The sequence below is a fragment of the Oryza sativa genome, chromosome 1, assembly GCF_034140825.1.
Source record: "Oryza sativa Japonica Group chromosome 1, ASM3414082v1".
NCBI classification, from domain to species: domain Eukaryota; kingdom Viridiplantae; phylum Streptophyta; class Magnoliopsida; order Poales; family Poaceae; genus Oryza; species Oryza sativa.
In genome coordinates this window covers 3,703,962-3,728,354 of record NC_089035.1, presented here as the reverse complement: position 1 = coordinate 3,728,354, position 24,393 = coordinate 3,703,962, and the positions used below count along the sequence as shown (strand labels likewise).

At 42.7% G+C, this 24,393-nt stretch overlaps 5 protein-coding genes across 13 annotated transcripts; 3 read left to right on the top strand and 2 right to left on the bottom strand.

Annotated features, from left to right (window-relative positions):
• The first annotated feature begins 947 nt into the window (after window positions 1-947).
• Window positions 948-5,892, top strand: LOC4327645 (DEAD-box ATP-dependent RNA helicase 14-like). 6 transcript variants are annotated; one of them, NM_001409227.1, is made up of 14 exons: window positions 948-1,147; window positions 1,303-1,547; window positions 1,665-1,754; window positions 1,996-2,076; window positions 2,275-2,385; window positions 2,476-2,544; window positions 2,932-3,201; window positions 3,290-3,640; window positions 3,717-3,994; window positions 4,141-4,491; window positions 4,564-4,620; window positions 4,694-4,750; window positions 4,849-4,890; window positions 5,335-5,892. In NM_001409227.1, exons 2-14 carry the CDS (start codon window positions 1,317-1,319, stop codon window positions 5,468-5,470), a joined length of 2,124 nt encoding a protein of 707 aa, NP_001396156.1. In that variant the 5' UTR covers window positions 948-1,147; window positions 1,303-1,316; the 3' UTR covers window positions 5,471-5,892. The 6 variants fall into 6 exon arrangements, with proteins under 6 accessions (NP_001396156.1, NP_001396155.1, NP_001396154.1 ...); NM_001409226.1 differs by having other exon boundaries at window positions 4,846-4,890; NM_001409225.1 differs by having other exon boundaries at window positions 2,476-2,697.
• A 33-nt stretch (window positions 5,893-5,925) lies between these two features.
• Window positions 5,926-8,487, bottom strand: LOC4327644 (phosphoenolpyruvate/phosphate translocator 3, chloroplastic-like). Of its 2 annotated transcripts, NM_001409283.1 has the most exons (10): window positions 8,298-8,487; window positions 7,800-8,196; window positions 7,599-7,721; window positions 7,341-7,493; window positions 7,171-7,256; window positions 6,962-7,046; window positions 6,755-6,874; window positions 6,605-6,673; window positions 6,362-6,491; window positions 5,926-6,243 (listed from the first exon to the last, which is right to left on the bottom strand). In NM_001409283.1, exons 2-10 carry the CDS (start codon window positions 8,142-8,144, stop codon window positions 6,173-6,175), a joined length of 1,182 nt encoding a protein of 393 aa, NP_001396212.1. In that variant the 5' UTR covers window positions 8,145-8,196; window positions 8,298-8,487; the 3' UTR covers window positions 5,926-6,172. The 2 variants fall into 2 exon arrangements, with proteins under 2 accessions (NP_001396212.1, NP_001396211.1); NM_001409282.1 differs by having other exon boundaries at window positions 7,800-8,487.
• Window positions 8,488-10,575: 2,088 nt separating this feature from the next.
• LOC9266078 (dol-P-Man:Man(5)GlcNAc(2)-PP-Dol alpha-1,3-mannosyltransferase) lies at window positions 10,576-14,155 on the top strand. Of its 2 annotated transcripts, NM_001409230.1 has the most exons (13): window positions 10,604-10,750; window positions 10,839-10,873; window positions 10,961-11,098; window positions 11,193-11,261; window positions 11,451-11,608; window positions 11,713-11,779; window positions 11,858-11,911; window positions 12,414-12,502; window positions 12,630-12,746; window positions 13,093-13,199; window positions 13,282-13,360; window positions 13,485-13,541; window positions 13,653-14,155. In NM_001409230.1, exons 1-13 carry the CDS (start codon window positions 10,627-10,629, stop codon window positions 13,801-13,803), a joined length of 1,245 nt encoding a protein of 414 aa, NP_001396159.1. In that variant the 5' UTR covers window positions 10,604-10,626; the 3' UTR covers window positions 13,804-14,155. The 2 variants fall into 2 exon arrangements, with proteins under 2 accessions (XP_025878911.2, NP_001396159.1); XM_026023126.2 differs by having other exon boundaries at window positions 10,576-10,750; window positions 11,713-11,911; window positions 13,653-14,069.
• LOC112937923 (uncharacterized) lies at window positions 13,762-15,686 on the bottom strand. Its single transcript, XM_026023130.2, has 2 exons — window positions 15,567-15,686; window positions 13,762-15,461 (listed from the first exon to the last, which is right to left on the bottom strand). Exon 2 carries the CDS (start codon window positions 15,255-15,257, stop codon window positions 14,856-14,858), a length of 402 nt encoding a protein of 133 aa, XP_025878915.1. The 5' UTR covers window positions 15,258-15,461; window positions 15,567-15,686; the 3' UTR covers window positions 13,762-14,855.
• Window positions 15,687-19,859: 4,173 nt separating this feature from the next.
• LOC4327642 (uncharacterized) lies at window positions 19,860-23,425 on the top strand. 2 transcript variants are annotated; one of them, XM_015766075.2, is made up of 10 exons: window positions 19,860-20,043; window positions 20,138-20,261; window positions 20,631-21,013; window positions 21,175-21,208; window positions 21,436-21,645; window positions 21,832-21,921; window positions 22,263-22,328; window positions 22,425-22,516; window positions 22,607-22,654; window positions 23,079-23,425. In XM_015766075.2, the coding sequence occupies exons 3-10, from the start codon at window positions 20,652-20,654 to the stop codon at window positions 23,191-23,193; spliced, it is 1,017 nt and encodes a 338-aa protein (XP_015621561.1). In that variant the 5' UTR covers window positions 19,860-20,043; window positions 20,138-20,261; window positions 20,631-20,651; the 3' UTR covers window positions 23,194-23,425. The 2 variants fall into 2 exon arrangements, with proteins under 2 accessions (XP_015621561.1, XP_015621554.1); XM_015766068.3 differs by having other exon boundaries at window positions 20,138-20,271.
• The last annotated feature ends 968 nt before the right edge of the window (window positions 23,426-24,393 follow it).

The following is a 24,393-nucleotide window of genomic DNA, read 5'->3' as shown; positions in this document are numbered from 1 at the left end:
GGGAGTATATTTTGGCACAAAGGAAGTAGGTCAGTTTCTGCATGCACCTACAGTAGTGCTTTAGGTAGTGGGAAATAAAATTTTAAGTCTCAAATACACTGCTAAAATGGGCCTTAAAATCAGTAAGACTGTCATCCTTGTTTGTCGGTGGTTTTTCCGATGCAGGCTGGGGTGGTTTTTCCGATGCAGGCTGGGTTGGTTGCCTAGATGATCGTCATCAGCTAGAAATTTTTCTATATTTCTGGGTACTAATTTTGTCTATTGGATAGCCAGAAAACATGCATCAGTATCAAGGTCAAGTCCAAGAGCAGAGTATAATGCTTAAGCTAATGCTACGCAAAAATTATATGGATTCAAACCTTGTTGCAATAACTTGGCAGAGTGTTCGTATTTTTGGTTATTTATTCTTTTAGTGGTAGACGACGTACCCATTAACAGTGAGGTGTTTGTGTTAACTATGTTAATATTAAAATATAATGGTCTAGTCTCTCAGAGATACCTATAGGGGTAGGTTGTGCATTGATAAGGGTGAGTGTGCACGTGAACGGTGTCACAATTTTTAAAATGTTTCATTTGCTGATTTTTTTTCATCATTTATAACTTAATGTTTTACCCGATGATCTAACAACCGCTTGTTTTTTAGAGACACATAAGTTTTTTCCAGCTAATTACCATATTTTTACGGTATTTTTTCTAGCAGTAAAGACAGTAAACTTTCAGTACCGTAGCAATTTTTCTTTTTTAAAAAAAAATAAACTTGATTGTGATGTGGGCTGGGCCGGAAGTAGAAAAAAAAAACTTGATTGCCATTCCCCCAAGTTGGCACGGGGCGGGGGCCTTTTGCCCTCCTCGGCTACACACCCATGACCCATCCCACCACCACCTGTCGCGTCCTCCCCCCATCCCTCTTTTTCCATTCTCACCTCCGCACTTGGGCATTTGGCAATAATCACATTCTTCTCTTCTCATCGACCCCTCCGCCTCCTCTCCTCTCCTTTCCATTTTTTCCCCATCGCGCCCTACTTAACCACGCGACGCCAAAAAAAGAAAAAGAGGAGAGAGCAAAACAAAGCGAAGGCTCCATTCATTCACTCCATCTCCTCGCGTCCCCTCCCCGCTCCCCCCGCCGCAATCCGCATTCGCTAGGGTTCGCGTCCTCCTCCCCAATCCCCCCCGTACCGACGAGCATCACGAGCTAATCGGTTCGGTGGTGCTCGTTTGCTCGCGATTGCATTGCGTGGTCGCGTTTTTTGTTTTTTTTTTTTTGATCTGATTTGGGGTTGGGGGTTTTGGGTGTGGTAGGGTTGGGTTGGGAGATGGCGTCGGCGGCGGCGGCGGCGGCGACGGCGAGGGGGCCGCGGTACGCGCCGCCAGATCCGACGCTGCCCAAGCCGTGGAGGGGGCTCATCGACGGCAACACCGGGTACCTCTACTTCTGGAACCCGGAGACCAAGGCCGTGCAGTACGACCGCCCCACGGCGCCGCCGCCCTCCTCCCCCCCGGCGCAGCAGCCTCCGGAGAGGCCTAGGAACAGCGATCCTGCTGAGGTAGCCCATCGATGATCCCCCCTCCTTTTTTTTGATTCATTTCGTCCTCGTTGCTCTCGTTGCCTGGGTATAAATGTCAGCATGGAGATTTCCTTATATTGATTTGTTGTTCCTCAGTCGCAGGCGCAGGCTGGAGCGAGCCGAACGCAGAATGCTGCTCCTGCTGATGATAGGGCAAGGAATGATCATTTGAATGATCATTTCGAGGTGCGCTTATCGTTGTTATCCTATCGTTCACCTGTTAATGCTGCATTGCTGCATCAAGTAATTTCGATGCTCCGTACTGCGTTTGCATCATCATGGCATATGGTCTAGAATAGGATTGCCGGTAACTAGAAGCAGAAAGTTAGGGTTTTCTTTTGGCCTGTGTAACTAACTGCCTTCAGTATTCGCAATGGATAGGGTAGCTTATGCAACGGTTTGTCGTATTAATGCTTCTATTTTTCAGCGGCGCACGGAAGCGGCGGGAAGTCATGCGCAGAACGTGCCTTTCACTGAGCAAAATACTAGGAGCAACCCTTCTTCGCAGGTGACACGAGTTACAACTTACACGTTTTATAACGTTCATTCTTCCATAAATACAAAATGAGTTGTACGGTAGCGTAGTAGAGTAATGATGCAGTGAAAAACCAAATATGCAGTCATACCTAAAGGGTGATTACAATTATTGCAGTGTTTTGTTTCACTCCTAGATGTCATTAAATAAAATGTTTTCCTATTTTTCCAGCCGTGCTCTGCAGCTGGAGTATACCCTGCACAGAATGTATTTTCAGAGGCTGCCAGTGGAGACCGCACCTCACCAGAAGCGTATCGTGCTAAGCACGAGATCACTATTGTCGTATGTGTTCAACTGCTTTTACAATCTCTTAAATCACTATTGGGCGCTACATACTATGTTGCTCAGTTATACATTTCTTTCATTTACTAGGGAAATGAGGCTCCAGCTCCATTCATGACATTTCAGTCCACAGGTTTCCCTCCAGAGATTCTAAGGGAGGTAAGTGCACACAATTTACATGACTATTTAATGCATTTTCTTGTATCCTTCTCGAAAGAAATTAGGAGGTCATTGTGCGTTCATACTACGTATGTGATAACTACGCTGGATGTTCATCTCAGCAGGCTCTTCAAGTCAACAATCTATGTCAAGGTTTGACCTGTTTGTTGTCTTGTCCAGCCTTCTGTGTATTGAAATAGTTTTCTTATATGTTATTTTTGACCTCTGGCTGCAAGATATTGGATTTGGTTTTTCTATAGCTCAAAAATCGTATGCGAAACCTCGGTCTCCTTTTTCATTAGTACATTTACTGATTTAGGCTTATGGTTACACATCTGTCGGATTCACATTTCACTCAATTCTGTCATGGACTGTGTGTTTCTGTAGGTACAGCAAGCGGGATTCTCTGCACCAACTCCTATCCAAGCTCAATCATGGCCAATTGCTCTTAGGAATCGTGATATTGTAGCTGTGGCGAAGACAGGTTCCGGAAAAACACTGGGTTATCTCATTCCAGGGTTTATCCTTCTTAAGCGCCTTCAACATAATTCAAGGGATGGTCCAACGGTATTAGTGCTTTCTCCAACAAGGGAATTGGCAACACAAATCCAAGATGAAGCGAAAAAGTTTGGGAGATCGTCAAGAATATCGTCTGTTGTACGTTCCTCCTATCTTTTACTCATCTGTTATGCGTTTTTGTGTCCTATAAAGTTGATGTCATCTAATTGTACCTTTTTATTTGAAGTGTTTATATGGAGGTGCTCCTAAAGGTCCTCAGCTAAGAGATCTAGAGCGTGGTGCAGACATTGTGGTTGCAACTCCTGGAAGATTGAATGACATTTTAGAAATGCGAAGAGTGAGCCTACATCAAGTATCTTATCTTGTTCTTGATGAGGCTGACCGCATGCTTGATATGGGTTTTGAGCCACAAATAAGAAAAATTGTGAAACAAGTACAACCCAAACGACAGACTCTTATGTTCACTGCCACTTGGCCAAAAGAGGTGAGGAAAATAGCCTCAGATTTGCTGTCCAATCCAGTCCAAGTTAACATTGGGAACACTGATCAACTGGTTGCCAATAAGTCAATCACTCAGGTAATGAAAATGGTGCTTTCTTTTTGTTGATCAGACTTTGTTTCGTTATTTTGAAGCAGATTGTTATATGTTGCAGTATGTGGATGTTATCACACCTCCGGAGAAATCGAGGCGGCTTGATCAAATCCTAAGGTCACAGGAACCTGGATCGAAAATCATAATATTTTGCTCCACAAAGAGGATGTGTGATCAGCTGGCTCGAAACCTAGCACGGCAGTATGGTGCTTCTGCTATTCATGGTGATAAATCACAAGCCGAGAGGGATTCTGTGTTGAGTGAATTTCGAAGTGGCAGATGCCCTATTCTTGTTGCTACTGATGTGGCTGCCCGAGGCTTGGACATAAAGGATATCAGGTTGGGACTTCTTTGCAACTTGTAGAGCTGAGATCTCATTGTAGGCCATAGCATAAAGATGATGTCCCTGTGCATGTTGTAACGACTAATGACCTGTAATTCTTCAAATGGTATTCACTGACAATTCTCTCATATTCCTGTTACAGAGTTGTGGTCAACTACGATTTCCCAACAGGTGTTGAGGATTACGTCCATAGAATTGGGAGAACAGGACGGGCTGGAGCGACTGGAGTTGCCTATACATTCTTCTGTGATCAGGATTCAAAGTATGCTTCAGATCTCGTGAAGATTTTGGAGGGTGCAAACCAGTCTGTTTCGCAACAGTTGAGAGATATGGTCTCCCGTGGAGGGTATGGTGGAAGGTCACGGCGCTGGGCATCTTCAGATGACTCTTATGGTGGTCGAGGATATGATTCAGGCTATACTTCAAGGTCGACTGACAACTATAACAGTGGTTATGGCAGTCAGTCTGGGAATGGTTCTAGCTTTCATAGTAGGTATGTATCAGTTCCTATTTGAATCCTGCCTTTGAGCTTAATTAGCACCGACATGATGAATTATCTATGCAGCTTCCATAACAGCAACAGTGGCAATCAGTTTGGCGATACTTCTGGCTTCCAAACCAGGTACAAAACAAATCTCTATCCTACTACATGTCATCTCAAGCACATGTATACCTGATGAGCCATCATTATACAGCTTTCATAACAGCAGCAGCAACAATCAAACCAGTGACAATCCAAGCTTTCATGCCAGGTTAGTTGAAAGTCTGCTACCTGTTACTTTTTTTTTGTCTTGTGTCCAATCCTTGAGTGAATGACCGATTTGCCGATTTTGGCATCTTATAATAGCAGCAACAACGATCAACCTGGTGATGGTCTCAGCTTTCATGCCAGGTATGCCTGAATTTCATTTGACACAGATACATATTTGGAACCTTGAAGGACCTGCTTGGCTAGGATTTCAATACAAATCTGTAGGAAGTAAATCCCCAACAAAAAAAAAAACAGAACAAATCGTCATCATCTTAAACCTTCACCTGTTTCCATGCATACTGAGTTACTTGAATTCATGAAGTGAATCAGAAGAGCTTAGATTCTCTGATACTGCTGTGCTATTAAGTGGCCTGGGTAATAGTTGGGTAGCTGAATGACCTATATTATCTATGAGCTGACACCAACTGTCTAAACAAGAGGGAGGCATAACTTTCTGCTCCTTTTGTTTCTTTCTGTTGGCAATGACAACTAATATTTCTTTTTTAGGTAGTTTATATCCCATTAGCAATGTGATTTCATACTTAATTTATGTAGCTTCATTGATCGTCTTCATGCAAATGGCAGGTTCTATAGCTCTTCTCGAGGCAGCGATCAGAGCAGAACAAACAATGCTGGCTTTCGTGATAGAAGTAGGAGTCCTCCAAGCAATCGCAACCATGAAGATCCTGGGTCCAAGGCTGTTGGTGTCTCCAACTGGTAAGTGCTAACTGCAAGATGCAAACAGCATCATGATGGTGACGAACAGAGTAGATGAAGCTGTTCTCTTACCAAACTATACTATCGTGCGTGCTCCCCCTGAAGCAAAAGTGTGTCCCAGAACTTAACTAACATAGGATAAGACTGTGGATCTTCTGCTGTGCAGATGTAGCGCACTTGATAATGTATGTCTGGTGTTAGTCGTTTGTCAGACCTGGGGGCTCGGACTTCCTTGCTATCTATACCTGCTACCGCTATGATCATGTGGAAACAAACCATCTGAGGCATGCATTTTGGACGAAAACATGCACTCTTAATCCTTATATGACTTGTAGATTATTTACCCCAGCGTCGTTTACATTGAACTATTTCCATGTTCTGAATGTTCATGCGGTGCCCATGTATGTATTACCCCATTTGCCGTCAGTATTCCTCTTCGAAGCGAAGTTAGTTTCAAGTCTCAAGCGTACACTCAAGTGATAGCTTTATTGATTTTGCGCCTGGACACTAATGAATTTCTCTCGAGATCTGAGAATATTCAGCAATGTTCTTACAATTTTGTGAAAAATGAGACTGTAGGTCGTGTAGTACAATCGGTGCTAAAACCGAACCCAACTCATTTTCTTCGTCGATGTACAAGCCTAATCTATGTATCCCAAATCAAAACAAAAACTGCGAGAACTGTAATTAAGCGTGTCCTCTCTTCTCAGGCATTCTTTGGTTTTGTTCTCTTCAACCTGGAATACAGGAAAACTCCTCCCAATGCAACACCAGTTCCTGCAGGTTGGCACAAAAAGAAATCCAAACAAAAATTAGTTAAACACAAGAACAGCAAAACTTTCAGCTGCTGTTAAGTTCTGAAGAAAATCAGCCAGTTTTTTGAGAGTTACAGTACCTAGTGCATTGACAGGTGAAATTGGGGTTCTGAAGAAGAGAACAGACGCCACGATGACGACCACACGCTTGACGCAGTTGGCGACAGAGTGGGTGACAGGTGACACTCTGGCCAGGATCAAGTAGGAGAGCTGCCAATTTCAAGAAAGAACACAGAATGATCCTTTTGTTTACAGGTCAATGAATCATCAAGCACAAATCTTTCTTGAGCCAAAGAAGAGGTGACTGTTTCCTCAGTCCTCACCTTCTGGTAGCCATGGAAGCAAAAGCCAGCTAGTGCTGCTCTTACACACAGCTCTTGGAGGTTAAGGCCCTGCAAGCCAAACAGGACATTCCATTTGTTCATATATTTTTGGGAATAGTGTCTGTTTATCTGAATTTTTCAAACACTCACAGTGCTCCGGAGGTATCCTGGGCTGAACTTGACCCCTTCTGAGAACAGCATCAGAGGCAAAGACAGCAGAAATGACAGTATAGTGAGTATTGAGAAGAGGTTTATGTCATCCAACGCTTCCTGCATCAAAAGATAATCTCTGTTAGGAATCGAATTACCGGCTTCGAAAGAAGCGAGAGACTGTAATCACTGGGGAACAAAATTCACCTCTTCGCCGCCAAGAAGCTTCTTGCTGAGCACATTTCTTGATTGGTATAGAAGATTCGATGCCATCGCACTCCAGAACCCAATCCTGATCCCACAAAATCAGAGAGTGAGAAAAGATTCCCCCACAATCATTCAGTTTCAGGAACAACAAAAGAACAAATTAAAAATTCATTCAGATATATGGTGTTCGTCAGAGATTCAGATTCTACCAGTTGAAAGAGAGTTCAGTCAACGATGCCAAGGCGACGCCGCCGACGATCGGCACGAGGGAGCCCAGCACCAGCAGCGAAGGCGTCTGCAATTCAAACACAAATTTGAATTCAGCACCAATTTCATCTCTGAATCGATTGACAGGAACCCACTGAATTGTGTCACCCACCTCGCCGAGGAAGAAGGCGGAGAGGAGGACGGTGAAGAAGGGCTCGGACGCCTTGATGGTGTGGGTGAAGGAGACGGCGACCTTGCTCAGGCTCATGTTGGTGAACACCGTGCCCAGCATGTGCCCGGCGGCGAGCGGCGCGATCTTGGCCAGCTGCGGCGAGAACCGAAAATTTCAGAAGAATTCAGCAATCGCGGACAATCACATTGCACATGTTTCTTTCTCCATTGTTGGTTGCAAGAAACCAAATCATCTCACCTGTGAAATGGAGATTCTGGGCGCGGGATGAAGCTTGAGCGCCCACATGAGGAAGATGACGAAGGAGCCGAACGCGAGCTGGAAGGCGGTGATGGTGTAGGGGAACGGCAATGGCTGCAGCACCTGAGATTCTCCATGGCTGATTGGGTTAAGAGATGGCGAGGATGAGGAAGGAGAAGGTTCTTGAGGGGGGAGGAAGACCTGCTTGTTGTAGATGTTGAAGTAGATGTTGAGGAGGTACCACGCCACGATCATGGCGCCCAGCTGCGCCGTCTCCGCGAGTGCGCCTCTCTCCCGCCCAGCCGCCGCGTCGGCGTCGTCCGCCGGCAACGGCGCCTCCGCCGCCGCCACCCTCGCCGTGACCGCCCTGCCACCCGACAGCAGCGGCAGGGACATGAGCTGGCCGCCGCGAACACGGAGCGGCAGCGCCGCACCGGCGACGATGCCGCCGCCGCCGGAGAAGGAGGCGGAGGCGGTGACGCGGGCGGCGCCGTGCCGTGCCGTGCTCCATGCCGTGGCGCGCGAGGCCGCCGCCGCGCGCTGCATCTTGCCGGGTTTCTGGGCTAGGTGACCAGTTGGCAGTGGCACCCTCTCACCCCTATATTATACAGACGTATCAGAATTCTATTTTCGTATCGTACGAGCACATGAACACAAGGACATGAGGTTGCAAGGTTGAATCTCGCCGGGATCCCGTACAGGTACAGATGCGTACCCCGCTCCTTCCCCGCTTTCGCGCACACCGGAACGAATAATCAAACACAAAGAGGAGGGAGCACGAACGCCACTCAGATTTGAAGACCTGCCTATGCAGTATGCATTGGTGCATTGCTGGTTACTCCCTCCATCCTATATTACACGCAATTATAAATTTCAATGTATATTGTTTGACCGTTGTCTTATTTAATATTTTTATTAATTTTTATTATTATTAGATAATAAAATATGAATAGTATTTTATGTTTCACTTAATTTTAAAAGTTTTTTTATAAATTTTTAAATAAGAGGGATTGTCAAATGTTAAATATAAAAACTTAACTGTACTTAAAATAGGACGGAGGATTAGTCCGTACTCGTAGTGCTTATTGTCACCATCAGAGTGAGACGCCATTGATGACCAATAATAACACGCCTTATTAGTAGGAGTACGTATCAACCCAACTACTTGTTGTCATACTATTTGTATTTAGTGCAGTGCCTTTATGTTTCTTTCTAAGTAAAAAAGGTGAGCAATTGAAACCATGAGATAAGAATAAGAATCGTGCAGGGTGGTGGTGGCTGCCAAGGACAAAAAAGCGATAAACTTTGATAGAAATTGTTTGTGAAACTGACCCTGATGAGAGGAGAGAGAGAGAAATTAGTACTTCCTCCGTTTTATATTATAAGACTTTCTAGCATTACCCACATTTATATATATATTAATGAATCTAGAGATATATATGTGTCTAGATTCATTAACATCTATATACATATAAGATAATGCTATAAAGTCTTATAATATAAAACGGAGGGAGTAGTAGTGAATAATGGCCTTCCTTCTCTTTCTGCATAACTTTAATGATTTTTGTGATTACTATACTATTTAAGAGTATAAACGAATAAATTAACTATTGTAAAGTAAAGAAAAAGATATGTGGTATGAGTAGCAGTTAGGAGCTTGGCAAACCAAAACGAAAAAAAAAATATTATCTACAACAGTTATTTTAAAAGAAATCAATATATGAAAAGTTCTTCCATTTCTTGAAAAATGCCAGGCCCAATCGCATTGCCACTATACATCCCCAATACATTGTTCATCGACTAATTTAATCATGTACTCCATTTCAGAATTTAGGATTGATACTCCCTTCATCCTATTTTAGGACACAACCACTTATTTTTCTTGTCTCATAACATAATATAAGACGTGTATACATATAAGCATGCAATTAATTAACATCTCCCCCCTCCTCTAAATCTATATTTTAACCTTTCACATTCAAGATCACTAATCTCATCGGATGAATGCGTACTTATTTACCAGAGGTGATTGAGGTGTTAATAATTATTTATTGGTTTTTGGATCCTTGCATATTTTGTAATGGAGAGAGTATTTCGTAAATTTCTGAAATGGAGTGTGGAGTAATAAATGTGCTTGAGTGGGATGGATCACTGATTCAAGTTATTTAACACAAAATAATGGCTGGACAAATGTCATCTGTGGCTAGAGTAAGTTTAATACTCCATCCGTCCCATAAGTTTAATGTCTTATGTCCAGATTCATAGTTATATGATGGGTTTCATCCTATTTTAGATTGCTATATTTTTGGACAAAAGAGTAGTAGACTATAATTTAACTAACTTATATGGAGGACAAAAAATTTGGAAAATAAAACTCATGTAAGAATTAGCAATTCATATACTTCCTCCGTCCTAAAATATAAGCAATTTTAGCATAGTAATAAGCCAAACATTTTTAACTTTGACTATTAATAGCAAAAAAATATAAAAAAATTAATCATGTAAAATTGACGTTACTAGATTTATTATTACACAAACTATCAAAATATGCAACTCTTTTAATTTAAAACAACCTACTTGTATAGATATTATTGGTTATAGTAGTATCTTGGAGACTATGTTAGAGTCTAAAAATACTTATATTTTGAGACGGAGGGAGTATATTTTAAGATAAATACATAAAATGCATAAGTATGTGAGAGATATTGAGAAGAAAAAAAATAGAGATAATTAACTCATATGAGTACAGTACTGAACTTGCTCTGACGCGCGCAGCGCACGCAGAACAGACAACGACGGCGTTGGCGCGAGAACCACGAGGCGCCGAGGTAGTTGGCGCACTCGGCTCCAATTCATCTCCATTCTCCAAGCTGGGCCTGCATCCGGATGGGCCTTCGGGCCGGAGGCCCATGAGGTTCTCGGGTTGGGCCGGATGAGCTCCTCCTCCTCGTCGTCGTCGTCTTCGTCTCGAGTTCTTGGTTGGTTGGATCTACCTCGAGCTGCCCGGAGCTTGGCTGTGGAGGCGGCCATGGCGCGGGTGGGCAAGCACGGCGAGTCGTCGCCGCCGTCCGACCGTAGGCCGCTCCACTTCGCGGCGTTCCTGCTGCTCGCCGACGCGGCGCTCGTCGCCCTCATCGTCGTCTTCGTCCCGTGTGCGTACCAGCATCTTTTTCCTCCGCTTTCCTCCTAGCCATCGCAGCTCACCTCACGGTTTCTTGCGTGCTTGCTTCGATTCTGCAGATACCAAGATCGACTGGGACGCGTACATGGCTCAGGTATCATCAGCTCAGATCGTTGGCGAATTTCGGCTTTGATTTTTGGTCGCTGCTGATATAGATGCGAACTAATTTGGGTGCGAGAAGGTGGACGCGTTTGTGGAAGGGGAGAGGGATTACACCAAGATCGAGGGCGACACGGGGCCGCTCGTCTACCCGGCCGGCTTCCTCTACGTTTACTCCGCCATCAAGCTTCTCACCGCCGGCCAAGTCTTCCCCGCGCAGGTCGCCGATTGTCTTCTTGTCTGCTCTGTTCTTTCCTTGGCTCCTCGCCTTCTTCATGTGCTCAGTTGTGCTAAATTTTGATGAGTTGTTGCAGATTTTGTTTGGTGTCCTGTACATTGTGAACCTTAGCCTTGTTCTGCTGATGTACGTCAAGACTGAAGTGGTAGGGATGCCTGTGTTCTCTCCTGGTTTGCTCTTAGTTTAGCAATACTCATCTGATCACTTTGCTAGTTCAAGCAGGACAATTTGATCGAACCGCGGAACTATTTTGGGTTGTATTAAACATCCTCCATGACTGATGTGTGCCTAATGTTATTTCTGAACCTCCCTGTTTACCCATAATTTTTGACAGCTTCCAAGGTGGGCTTTAGGTTTGCTTTGCTTGTCAAAGAGGGTTCACTCCATCTTTGTGCTCCGCCTTTTCAACGATTGTTTCGCTATGACGTTTCTCCATGCTGCCATGGTTTTGATTATGTATCACAAGTGGTACCTTGGTCTAGTAATTTTCAGGTGATTACCAACAATATGATACTGCATCCATGTGCTTTAAGATATCATTTTCATTAATACTTATCAATTTGCTTTAGAACTTGCTGAAATCACTCTTCCTCCAGTGCAGCTGTCTCCATTAAGATGAATGTGCTTCTTTTTGCTCCATCGTTATTACTACTGATGCTGAAGGTACAATCCCCTCTAGCTTGTTACTGGTATCTTCTTGTGATGCCAATAGCTAGCCTAACTTTTTTTTTTTTGGTACAGGCCATGAGCATCAAAGGAGTCTTCTTTGCTTTATTAGGGGCTGCAGCACTACAGGTGCATTGTGTTTTGCAAACTCATATTATCATTATTCCGACTTCTAAAAATGCTTTGCTTGTTAAGGGCTTTCCTAGCGACATGCATTACTATTCAGGCCATACTATGCTTGGCAGTTCCTTCAGAGTTATTCTTATCTGATAAATAGATTTTGCCAAAGTAATGCCGCTAGGTTTAACAAAATGGTATATCTACCTGTGCTGCCCCTGCATTACAAGGGCTTAAATTGCCCCTTATTAGGGCTATAGGGGTAATAGAATTTTGGGCAGTTTAATTATAATAAATTTTCTGATCAATGTAAATTGATAATGAATCATTTTTACACCAGATTGTATCTATGGCATAGTCGACATTTTGCATTAAAAGGTGGTGGTGGTTGTTTTGAAACTGTGATCTAAGAAAACATGAAAATGTTTGTGGTACTTTAATCAGCTAGGGAGTGATTAGATGAATATGCAGCATCACACTATTGATGCTAATGCTTCACGTTTCCTATCTATAGGTTTTGTTGGGTATGCCATTCTTGTTATCACATCCAGTTGAGTACATCTCACGAGCATTCAATCTTGGGCGTGTCTTCATCCATTTCTGGTGCTTATACCATCTTTCTCTAATATTGAAGTTTGAATCATTCTAAGAGTAGCATTATGACTGGTTTTCTATATGAATATGTGGCACAATACATATTTTATTTTTCCTATACTTCAATCTTTTTCAGGTCTGTAAATTTTAAATTTGTCCCTGAGAAGTTCTTTGTATCAAAAGAGCTAGCTGTTGCATTGTTGGTTCTTCACCTCACTACTCTTTTGGTCTTTGCACACTACAAGTGGCTTAAGTAAGTATTCAGGTTGTCTGTGATCGATTGTATTGATATTATTGTATGATCTAGGCTTGCATCCCTATGTATGCTCTTATGGAAAAGCTTGTAACTCTCCAATGCTAGCTTTATGGGCCCTTTAACCAGTGCTCCTTATTTACATTTATATGTTAAGATGGTCCAATCTGAACATGTCAATTCATGCTGTGTTTGTTCAAGTATTTTCTATCTTCAGAAAATTTACATTTTTGTTTAATTTAGTCGATGACAGCATAATTGGACTACTGCTAGCTTCATTTTATAATGGTTCACTATAACCATTTGGTTGGACAAATGCTTGACATTGTTGTATTCATGTTGACAGGCATGAGGGTGGCTTGTTCCATTTCTTGCATTCCAGATTCAAAGATGCCACATCAATTGGACAGTTAATTTTTGCCAAGCCCAAACTGTCAACTCTTAACAAAGAACGTATGTTGGAACATAAAACTCGAAAAAAGAATTTCTCCAATTCCTTTCCTGAACTAATTAGATAAACACAATTTCCATCCAGATATTGTAACGGTCATGTTTGTTGGAAATTTCATTGGCATCGTGTGCGCACGATCATTACACTACCAATTTTATTCCTGGTAAGTTCAGTTGAGTTCACTTCAGTTCTTTTTCACCCTCACTATAAGTTCTAAAGAGCAGGTATTTCTGTTAATGTTTTGATGTGAATGCTGAAAATGCACTTCTTTCTGTTCACGTTTGCAGGTACTTCTATTCACTGCCTTTCCTTTTGTGGAAAACTCGTTTTCCAACATTTGTGAGGTAACACGCTACTATTGCATGGTCCTTTTCCACTTCAGTTGGCATATTCAGAACCATTTTGGCAAACCACTTGGATTTATTCTCTTATATCACCGCCCTTTGTTCTCTCAGGGTCATTTTATTTCTTGCTGTGGAGCTCTGCTGGAATATCTATCCTTCCACTGCCTATTCGTCACTGCTGTTGCTATTCATTCACATCTCCATCTTGTTTGGCTTATGGAGCTCACCTGCAGAGTACCCCTATGCCAATGGAAAGAAATGAAAAAACAGTATCGACAAGCACGGCACGGCAATATCATACAGTTTTAACTTTGAGATAGGCTTTAGTTGTTTCTTCCCTTGTTATACAGGCAAGATCAAGAAGGGGTATGGAAATCTGAAGTTGTAATTCAACACACTGTATTTTTGATATGTCAATGCTCTTGCTGTCAGTAGGCTCTAGTTTCCTGGATGATCATTTCGTCCTACCGAACATGTACCATAGATAACTTGTTAACAACATAGCAGCTGCTCTGGCAATTCTTTGTACGTCCATTGAGTACCATTGATGTTATCTTGCAGAATATTCTGAAAAATAAAAATATATAGACAGGCCCAGATCTCTGGCATTGTGGAAGAGCATATGGCACAGTGGCAGCATTTTAGAAAAACTGAAGAAATGTGCCACGTGCACAAGGAAGATGATAAAAACAGATCCTACGGAGTTTCTGTAATCACTGTGTAAGAGCACATTTTTCATGATATATTCACAGGCAATGAAAGAAGAAGAGAAAAAAATAAATGCAGGATTTCAGATTTGGTCTACCTCCTCCATTAGCTTAAGAGAATATTACCCTGATTTTTCAGAGTTATGAACATGGCTAGAAGCAGAGATGAAACTGAGAGCATACTAACTTAGTAATACAGCTGTGCCACACAATGATAAAACAAAATCCAACATTCTTCATAATAAAACACAGTGATAAAACAAAATCCAACATTCTTCATAACAAAAGAAGCAAATGTTTTCGAACAATTAAAACAAAACTCTCGGCACCTGCACCAACCAAGGATGCACAGAGCCACACGGAGAAGCTAATGTCTTAAGCAAATCATGGGAAGACAAAATTGTAACTGCTGAAATGCTTAAAGATTAAAAGAAGAAGCCAATGTCTTAAGCAATCATGGCCAAAATTTCAACTTCTGCAAAGTTTAATGATCAAAAGAACCAAATTAAAGAATGTTCTTGCATGCACAACCAAAGATTCTCTTGCCGTCTCCTTGGTTTGCTTTTGCTGTTGCTCAACGCGATCGCCATGGATGGATCCATCGGCTTCATGGACGGCGTTTCATGGCGTCCTCTCCCAAGCCCAGCGTCGTCTTCACCGGCAGAGCCTGGCTCGCCTGCGTCGCCGTCGCCATCGCCGTCGCCGTCTCCGACCTCCGCTTCCTCTCCATGGTCCTCGCCATGGCGGACGAGTTATTCCAGTACGACCACGCCTTCTCTCTCCCATCGCCATTGCCGTCTCCCAGTCCAAGAACCAAGCTCGGTTCAGGAGGCGGCGGCGCAGCGCCGCCGCTCGCCGCGGCGGCGGCGACACCACGGCGAGGCTCGTGCATCGATCCCAGCACCCTCGCCGAGTTGGCCAGAAACCCCGGCGTCCCCACGGACTCGACCAGGCTGAGCAGGTCGACGGTCTGGAGATCGCACCGCGGCCCGCGCTCCACCGCCGCCATGTCGTCGTTGTCGCCGGCGCCGGTGTCCAGAGGCCGCGGCGGCGGCGGCGGCGGCGGCTGGAAGAAGCTCTCGGCAGGGCGATTGCCGGTGGTGGTGATCTCTGAGCTCACGTAGGGCGGCAATGGCGGTTGCTCGTTTCTTGGAGGTTGCAGTGGCGCCAAGCTGCCATGGTTTGTGTTGGGAAGAGGAGTCACTGGGAAAAACTGAAAGAGTCATGAGCAAATGGTTAGTAAAAAAGTTTGAATATTTTCTTTTTGTAAAATAACTGAAGTAGGAGTATAATTTTAGGGGATTTTTCAGTAGCTTACACTGGATATGTGATGATTTAGCAGGTGGCTAGATGTTCTTGGATTTGATCCACCAATGGTGTTTGCCTCAGTTAATTTCCTCAGCTGCTCTGTGGTGTTGTCATGGGCCACAGGAGTACCTAATTAATCAGTTGAAACCAACAAAACATTACTTACATGATCTCTTTTATAGTGCTCCTAATAGTTGATTTTTGTGACCTGTTTTATGTAATAAAAAACATATTTCCTTCTTCTATTAGTTAGAAATGGTTAACGTATCACCAGCCATAGTTATCCTTCCTAATAATTATTAATTAAAATCGCAAGGGCAAAATTGGGTTAGGTACGATCGGATCATGGTATTCCCGTATCATTTTTCTTTAAAGTCAGAATCGGGTATGGATAGTATCAGATAACCTATCACTTATCCTATATCTTATCACAAATTTCTTTTTTCTCAGAATCGGAAAATCGGACCATAGATTAGTGGGCAACGGATGTTGCAAAACAACTTGATGTACTGTAAAAAAAAATCATTGCAACGAATAAATCTCACTGGAAATTATGTCTCCATTAACAAAAAGATCAAATATAAATTATTGGACATGGAGGTTAAAGAGCAGTAGAGCACACCTTGTTTGCTAGTTGAACCTGAAGGAGTTGATGCATCTGGGGTGAATGATGACAGAAATGGGTAGTACAAGTATGCAGTAGTCTGACCCTCTCTTGGCAGAATTCCAGAATATGTAGCTTGATTTTGAGGCAGGGAACTGGACTGGCCAAAGGATGCAGAGGAGAAGCCAAATTGATCATGGACTTGCGTTGGATTTATGCCAAGTAGATGGCTCATGTAAGCTGATCCACCAATGTTCATTTGCCTGCTGCTTTGCAGGTTCAGCTGGTGAGGTGGTGTCCTTTGGGCATTTTTATCTCTTGCCTACAAATAGTAGAATTATCAAATGCCAAAAAAATAGAGTAGAATTATCGGTATCAGATTATTGGCAATGCACAAAATTAATTATAATTTACCAATCGTGTTTCAGTGGTTTAATTTGCTTGACATTTCTGCTGAATATGGGTCCCAGAAGTCACAATGTTGGGTGTGGCGGACCCACATTTTTAATACGGTAGATAAAAATGGTATATACACAAACTAGTACCTTTATATACCGTAGACAAGGGTGCTAGTTGTGTGTATGTACGATACTAAAAGTGTGTGCGTCACATTATTAGAGTAAGAGGGCACATTTCCATTGCTACCATTTGGGGGAAAACTGTCACAGTAGAGATGGTAAGCCTGTGAAAATGTTGTGTGTCTTTAAGCAAGCATATCACATTTGGAACAATAGTTTACTACTCCATAAACATAATTCAAACAAGAAGGAAAGGTACAAATGACTATATATAAATAAATCAAATGGGGGTGTAGATAGTATGTTTACCTGACCAATGGGAAGCTTTCCCTTCCGCTTCCTTGTGTTGGAGTCTTGCAAGACAATTGGTTTTGTTGCAGGAACTTGATCGTTATTTACTTGCACTTTCTCATTTAGTTCCTTTATTCTTGGACTTCTTCGTAATGGGTGCATACCTGAAAAGAGTTCTTTTAAAGGGTACAAACAACGGTAAACCCACAAATACACCACACTCAAGTCACTACTCGAAAGCAGTTCCCTGATCTAAAGTCAGAGATACGTGAGTCCCTTATAGATAGGGCCCACGTGTCTGATAGACACGTCCCTATAATGTACGTCAGAGGAGACTATCGTCACTTGCTCACGCACACTCGTACATGATCTTTGGACACGCCTAATTCCTAAGAAAAGATTGGAGGCTCGATACTAATCCTAAGGATTGGTCCTAGGGAAAGAGGGAAAATCCCGTTGAGGTAGCACGTGAGTCCGATCCAGGGATCGAACATGTGCCTTCTCGCACATCACAAGACAAACCAAGTAAGTGTTGCTCAATCCTTGCCTAAAATAGTAATTTGCAAACACCATAGCAAAAGAAAGAAATACTCGGAAGCCAGGGCAATAAGTATTCAAGAATTTTAGCACTTACGTAGAACTCTGCCACCTAAATACTTGATTCATTAAGGTCATCACCCAATACACGGAAGTATCTATCGTTTTATTTGCCTGTTAAGCTTCACAGGGTTGGGACTGATCCCTAAATCAAACTGCAATCGTTGTTTATCTACCACTCACGACAACACCGAGATCTTTGACTTAGCTCCCACATGTCCTGGGACGGAAGATAATGAAAGGGAGACAAAGTCCTAAATAAATCAACACACATTAACCTCATCCTTCTACCATCCATCATAAAGAAAGATCTGCTATCAATTTTCAGGTGAGTTTCTATCATGGCGATTAGGAGTTGCAAGAAGTTAACTCAACGTAATTATGACTCATGAGAAGATCTAAGGTTTAGAATTCAATAGGTTTAAAAATTCATATGCTATTGCTACTTTCATATCCTAACATCGAGACAAATGATCTGCTATCAATTTTCAGGCGAGTTTCTTTCGTGGTGATTAAGAGTTGCAAGAAACCAAGAACCGAGACAAAGGTATATAGAGAACATTCAAATAATAATCACTCGATTATGCATAGGAAAAATATAACACTTGTTGAAGTATACCTGCAAAGCTTTCTTGAATGATTCCTCCTATGATCCTTTTAGACAGTCGTCTCTTCTATGTATTTTATAACTCGGTGTTGAAGCAGTTTTGTGGTGATTGGAATCAGCTTAAATAGGATGACTTTTAATAAAATGAGGAGCAGCCATAAGAGGACAGATTTGAAGAATCTCAACTATATCTAAACATTATTAGAAAGAAACACATACATTAACTCAGTAAGTTTCTTTCGTATTTTTAAAAAAGTTACATGTCCTTGCGTATTGTACACTATTGCGCCCATCATAGACTGTTTTGTGATTGTAAATATGCAACTTCGGGCTCGTTCCCCCCTTTGGATATAGCCAAGATTGGATAATAATAAGCGAGATCTAATGTTCAAAATTCAAATTATAAGAGATATTGAGCATTTTGTAAACAAAAATTGCTTTTGAAATTACAATTGATTCCTACGACAACAAGAACTCATTGTAGTTATGACTCACAAAAAGATCTAGGAGTCAGAATTCAATAGTTTTTAAAATCCATATGCTATTGCTTCTTTCATATCTGATAAATGATTTGCTATCAATTTTCAGGTGAGTTTCTTTCATGGTCATTAGGAATTGCAAGAAACCAAGAACCGAGACAAAGTTATATAGAGAACATTTAAATAATAATCACCCAATTATGCATAGAAAACATATAACACCTTGTTGAAGTATACCTGCAAAGCTTTCTTGAACGACTCCTCCTGTCCTCCTTTTAGACGATACTCTTGCCACCGTAAAATTTCTTGTCTCTTCTATGTATTTTATAACTCTGCGTTGAAGTGGTTTTTTGTGATTGGAGTTGGCTTAAATAGGATGATTTTTAATAAAATGAGGAGCAACCATAAGAGGACATATTTGAAGAATCTCAACTATATCTAAACATTATTAGGAAGAAACACACACATAGACTCACTAAGTTTCTTTATATTTTAAAAAAGTTACATGTCATTGCGTGTTGTACACTATTACACCCCACCATACTATAGACCGTTTTGTAATTGTAAGGCTACGTTCAAAAGTGGAGGATGGGATGAACTCCACTTTCTACATAAAACATAATGATCTATTAGAACATGATTATTTAAGCATTAGCTAAAATAAACTTAAAAATTGGATTAATGTGATTTTTTTTCATGCAACATTACTATAGAAACTATTTATTAAAAAACAAAGCGTTTAGCTATTTAGAAACCGTACGAGTGAAAAACGAGGGAATAGATGTTAGAAATAGGTCACAAAGAACAAAACCTCTAATATGCAAGTTCGTGTGACTTACACGTATAGCATCTTTACCTTCTACACAAGCAGTCTATTTATGTGCTCCCCACATTTCGAATTTCCCATTTCTTTTAGCGCCACGTCACGGCACCGTTTCAGCCGTCCGATTTCACACGTGGACGTCCACGATTAACGCAGAGGAGGACGCGACCACGATTTCCACAGGGATCGGTTACTCGCAAAGACAAATCCGTACAAGCAAAAAAACGAGTGAGAGCCATCAGTCGAAGCTGTCCGAGTCAGTGAGAGCGAGGCGTCGCTGGATCCACCTGGGCTCACCACGTCTCCAGATTCCAGATCACCCGCCCGCGCGTGGCTGGATGGAGCTCCAAGATTAACCGAGCTGAGCCGCGATGTGTGGAGATTGGATGGTTGGCTTCTTCTCGGTTTGTTCGTTCCTTGTGGTCGAGAGTGAGTGAGGTGGAGGAGAGAGAGGAGGAGGAGGAGGAGGGGATTCATTCACGTGGCTTCCGGAGAGAGCAGGAGTCAACGTGCGGCTTGACTCTGGAGATCTCTCTCTGTCGTCTCGCCTCGCCCAAATCAGAAGCGAGTGAGTGATTGATTGATTGATTCCTCCTCCGTGTTCCTGTCCGGCATTTATGATTTTCTCGCCTACGTTCTTGATTGATGTGCGCGTGCCACAGATGATGGAGGCGTCGAGGTCGTGAGAGGGAGAGGAATCGACGGAGAGAGGGAGGCGGCGGCGGCGGCAGGAAGGTTGGAGAAGGAGAGGCAGTGGAGAAGTCAAGAACAAGAACCCAATCACCGGTGAGATTGGGTTCGTTTTCCTCCCTCCCCTCCTCATCTGCGCCGATGCGTGTTTCTTGGTGTTCGTATTGTTCGTTTCTTTTTTTGTGTGTGGGTGGAATCATGGAAATGGAATATTGCATCTTTACCATCTGCAAGCGTGGGGGCTCCAGGTTGCAGGGTATCAGGACATATAGCATCTGGCTAGTGTAGATTTTTTTTTCTTTTTCTTTTCTGTATCTGGAAATGATAGGAATCATAGTACTGATCATTTCTCCCTTCGTCGGCAAGAATAATTCCTCTCTTTATCTTGGTGCAAGAATCTAATTTTGCAGTAGAAGAACAGGCATGGTTGAGTAGTAATATCCTGTATTATGAATCTGGCTGCAGAAACGCCTCATCACTGCAGCAATGCCATCATCAACCATGGCCGTCGACACCACTGCTTCGGAGTACTGGCTCAATTGGAGGTTCATGCTCTGCGCGGTCTGGGTCTACTCCTGCATGGTCCTGGCATGCTTCTTGATCTGGAAGTACGAGGGGCCGAGCTCACAGGACGGCAATGGCGATGGCGGCGAGGACAGTGAGGATGCGCGGCCGCCCCGGGCCGCATCCGGGGTTGTGTACCTTGAAGATTGCTGGAAACCATGCCTTGAGCAGATCCACCCTGGCTGGCTGCTGGCGTTCCGCGTCGTGTCTTTCTTCATTTTAGCCTCCCTGCTTGCGGTTGATGTCGTCGTCGATGGATGGAGTGTCTTCCTATACTACACTCAGTAAGCTAGCCATCACCATCCTTCCTGATGTTAATTCCAGGCAGTAATTTCAGTAATCACAATTCAAAGATGACTCACCATCCTTGCAGATGTGCACATTTCTAACTGAACTATGATCTTCAGAAAATTGTTTGATTTGGGCTGTTTTGTACATTTCACAGGTGGACCTTCTTGCTAGTCACCTTATATTTTGGGGTATGTGATTTGCTGGTAGAGAATTATTGTGTACTGTTATTATATTCTTTCTGTTATCCAGTTCTCATATGATTACCGGCACCAGCGACTCAGTCGCTCCATGTGCTATAATGCTGCCTGCAAAACTGGAACAATTGATTCTTATGGAGCAAATTCTACTGTATATGTTTGTTTAAGGCCTGCTTCTCGATATGTACTAATGGATTCCTTAACACTTTCGTTTTTAGCTTGGTTCGGTGCTTTCAATTTATGGATGCTATCAGTATTCATACAAGAATGGCGACAATAGATCTGGTGCAGATCATGGCACATATATCATTGCTCCAGCTGGGGAAAGTGTATATGATCAGTCAATAAAAAATCCTTGTTACAGTAAAATGCATGGTGGCAAAGAAATTGCAGGATTTTGGGGTTATCTGTTCCAGATCATGTTTCAGGTTAGTTAACATGACCCAACTGTTGTCAATTCACATTAGAGCACAAAGTTTGTTCACTTGTAATTGCTGAACTGTAGACATGTTATGAGGTTGAGCAAAAGGGAAGAAAATTTATTCTGTTCTTGCATGCTATTACTTCGCGGCATTTTGCTTTTCAACTCTCAGCTCATGTATTATTGTATCCAGACAAATGCAGGTGCTGTGATGATTACAGATCTGGTGTTTTGGTTTATCCTGTACCCTTTCCTTGCCTACAATCAATATGATATGAATTTTGTGAGTATTCAAACTTTTTAAGGAGCAATTTCTCTTGGTTATTATGTTTGATGGAAAATATCATAAATGGAACTATATTATTGTGTTTGCTGTTGCAAAACTATCTGCAAGAACAGAATATGTTTATATTATAGTAAGGCTCCAACTCTATTGAATATTTAGCTAGTCTATGACTATATTCAACATATGGGAATATCCTATATGTTTGTATGACATGTACATGAAAAGTGTGCTTTGAAAGTTGCATTAGTTATTTGTGTGATTCTTTTGAAGAAAGTTGGGTCTATTATCAGTATTGTTAGTTGCATTTCATAATAATTGCTTCTGCTTGCATATTGCAGTTGCTGATTGGGACACACTCTATAAATGTTGTGTTCATGATTGGTGATACTGCTATGAATAGCCTGGTAAATGCCTCCACCAGAGCACTAATCACTTCTTCATCTTCTTCTTCTTTTTTTGAACTCACGGGAGCACTGATAATCACCATGTTCTGATCGCAGCGTTTCCCGTGGTTTAGAATCGCATATTTCTTGCTGTGGACTGGCGCTTTTGTTAATGTTCAGTGGCTCATCCATGCTAGCATATCGATTTGGTAATATTTGATTTACATTTCCCTCCTTTTCCCTGTTTTCTAATTAAAGTAAAAATTTCTTGATGCATTTATGTGGTTCATTTTATTCAGGTGGCCTTACCCATTTCTGGACTTAGCATTTCCTAAAGCTCCTGTATGGTATGATCTACTTGATGAAATAAATATATCTGTTGTGCTAAATAACTTTCTTACACTTGCAGCTACTGCAGTACTGTTATGTAGAATCTAAACATTGGGTGAAATTTTAACTGTTAATATAGGGCAAACACTTGAAATAATAATTGGTGTAGATGCACTCATGCATTATTTTATAGTGTAAAGAAGAAATGTTTTTGGTCCATGATTGTCTTTGAGGGATACATTTCAGCGCAATGTATGCCTAAAATATGAGTATGCGGGAGCGGGATCCATAAATAGATTAGAAGGTCGCAGAACCGAAATGTTGGCAAAAACAGCTTGATAGTGAATGCTTTAGGTTCTTGCATACGTCGCACATTGTTTAACTTGTAGCCTCTTGTGCCACAAACTGATTTTTTGATGAACTGTATCGTATCCATGACAGGTATTTGGTGGTAGCAGTGATGCATTTCCCTTGCTATGCTTTATTCGCCCTGGTTATGAGGCTAAAACAATCTCTGCTGGAAAGATGGTTTCCTCAGAGTTACACCTGCGTGTAGCAAACAAGAACATATATAGTGTTACAATTTCCCTCCTGCTGCATCCTGCAAATGCAAATTATATGGAGCTGCTGCTCACCGTAAATTCCTAGAAACCATATTGTTCAGGGTTAGATGATATTTCGTAAATTTTTTTCAGACAGCAGCTTCTTTGAGTCAGCTGTTGTCTCCTGCTCTTTTCAATGGAGAAAACTGTACAGTCCAATATAATAATATATGGCATTCTCAACCACATTGTTGCTTTGACTGAACTTGTTTGCCCTGCTTTCTGCCCTAGTGTTTGCTTATTGTCAGTCAGTGTAGCATATCAGGATGAGAATGCAGGAGGGACAGAAGGAAGAGGTGATCACTACATCCAATATTTTCATTAGTTACACCTACTTATTTGAAACTTTTGAGAAGTACAATTCCGCAGGAAAAATCAATGTGGGAGCATCGTAGAACGAAGGATTGATCGTGTCAATTTCGTTTGGATTTGGTTTCCTTTTTTCTGTCAGAATTGAAACTCGAACGGACCAACGGCCTCCTCGCGCATAGCAGCGACGTCGTCACGAGCCTTGTCGCGAGTACGGACGGGCCCGTCTGGGACTTGGGCTGTCACGGCATGGCCCATCGAGCTTCGTGCCAAAGCGGGCCGTGACTTGGGGAATCGGCCCGAATCATGATGGGCCTACTCGTGGCGGTCTGGACCGTGCGTTTCGTCGTGCCGAGCCGGCCCAACCTCACCGCGCGCGTCGGCGTCGGCGGCGGGTGACGCGGCGCGCCGTGGCTCACACCACCGTGCACGCCCATCTCCGAGAAGGTCGCCGACGAGATCGTCGTCGAGCACCGCACGTGGTGTCTGGAGGCGCCGCCACGCCGGCATATTAGCCTTGCATGGTCCCTAGTGCGCAACCGACGGGATAGGAAAAATTAGTTTCGGATCAAATTAAACTGCATCATGCCTATTTATACGGCATCTACCGCAACACTCTGCGCCACGCCAGAAAGAATATATCGATATATAGACCGATCTCACGGAAGTATGAGTTTGAAACTGCTCCCATGGACGGCGGCGCCTGCACCGACGCCGACGGTCGGCGAGATGACCGCCAAGGCGGGCATACACCGTGCCGTGCTGTGGTTCGTGGCCTTCTACTACCCATCCATCCCCTTCATCGGCTTCGGCGGGATAGCCTACATGTTCTGCTTCTGCGCCAT

Excerpts from the sequence above, each read along its gene's own strand:
- LOC112937923 (XM_026023130.2), bottom strand. The coding sequence starts at position 15,257 with ATGGCGGCGGTGGAGCGCGGGCCGCGGTGCGATCTCCAGACCGTCGAC.
- LOC4327642 (XM_015766075.2), top strand. The coding sequence starts at position 20,652 with ATGCCATCATCAACCATGGCCGTCGACACCACTGCTTCGGAGTACTGG. Across the intron at positions 21,209-21,435 it reads TAGTCACCTTATATTTTGGG|CTTGGTTCGGTGCTTTCAAT; the intron begins GTATGTGATTTG and ends TTTCGTTTTTAG. Across the intron at positions 21,922-22,262 it reads ATCAATATGATATGAATTTT|TTGCTGATTGGGACACACTC; the intron begins GTGAGTATTCAA and ends TGCATATTGCAG.
- LOC4327644 (NM_001409282.1), bottom strand. The coding sequence starts at position 8,144 with ATGCAGCGCGCGGCGGCGGCCTCGCGCGCCACGGCATGGAGCACGGCA. Across the intron at positions 7,494-7,598 it reads CCAGAATCTCCATTTCACAG|CTGGCCAAGATCGCGCCGCT; the intron begins GTGAGATGATTT and ends TTCTCGCCGCAG. Across the intron at positions 7,047-7,170 it reads ACTGAACTCTCTTTCAACTG|GATTGGGTTCTGGAGTGCGA; the intron begins GTAGAATCTGAA and ends TTGTGGGATCAG.
- LOC9266078 (XM_026023126.2), top strand. The coding sequence starts at position 10,627 with ATGGCGCGGGTGGGCAAGCACGGCGAGTCGTCGCCGCCGTCCGACCGT. Across the intron at positions 11,099-11,192 it reads GCCAAGTCTTCCCCGCGCAG|ATTTTGTTTGGTGTCCTGTA; the intron begins GTCGCCGATTGT and ends GAGTTGTTGCAG. Across the intron at positions 13,542-13,652 it reads CGTTTTCCAACATTTGTGAG|GGTCATTTTATTTCTTGCTG; the intron begins GTAACACGCTAC and ends TTGTTCTCTCAG.
- LOC4327645 (NM_001409224.1), top strand. The coding sequence starts at position 1,317 with ATGGCGTCGGCGGCGGCGGCGGCGGCGACGGCGAGGGGGCCGCGGTAC. Across the intron at positions 1,548-1,664 it reads GGAACAGCGATCCTGCTGAG|TCGCAGGCGCAGGCTGGAGC; the intron begins GTAGCCCATCGA and ends GTTGTTCCTCAG. Across the intron at positions 3,995-4,140 it reads TTGGACATAAAGGATATCAG|AGTTGTGGTCAACTACGATT; the intron begins GTTGGGACTTCT and ends TTCCTGTTACAG.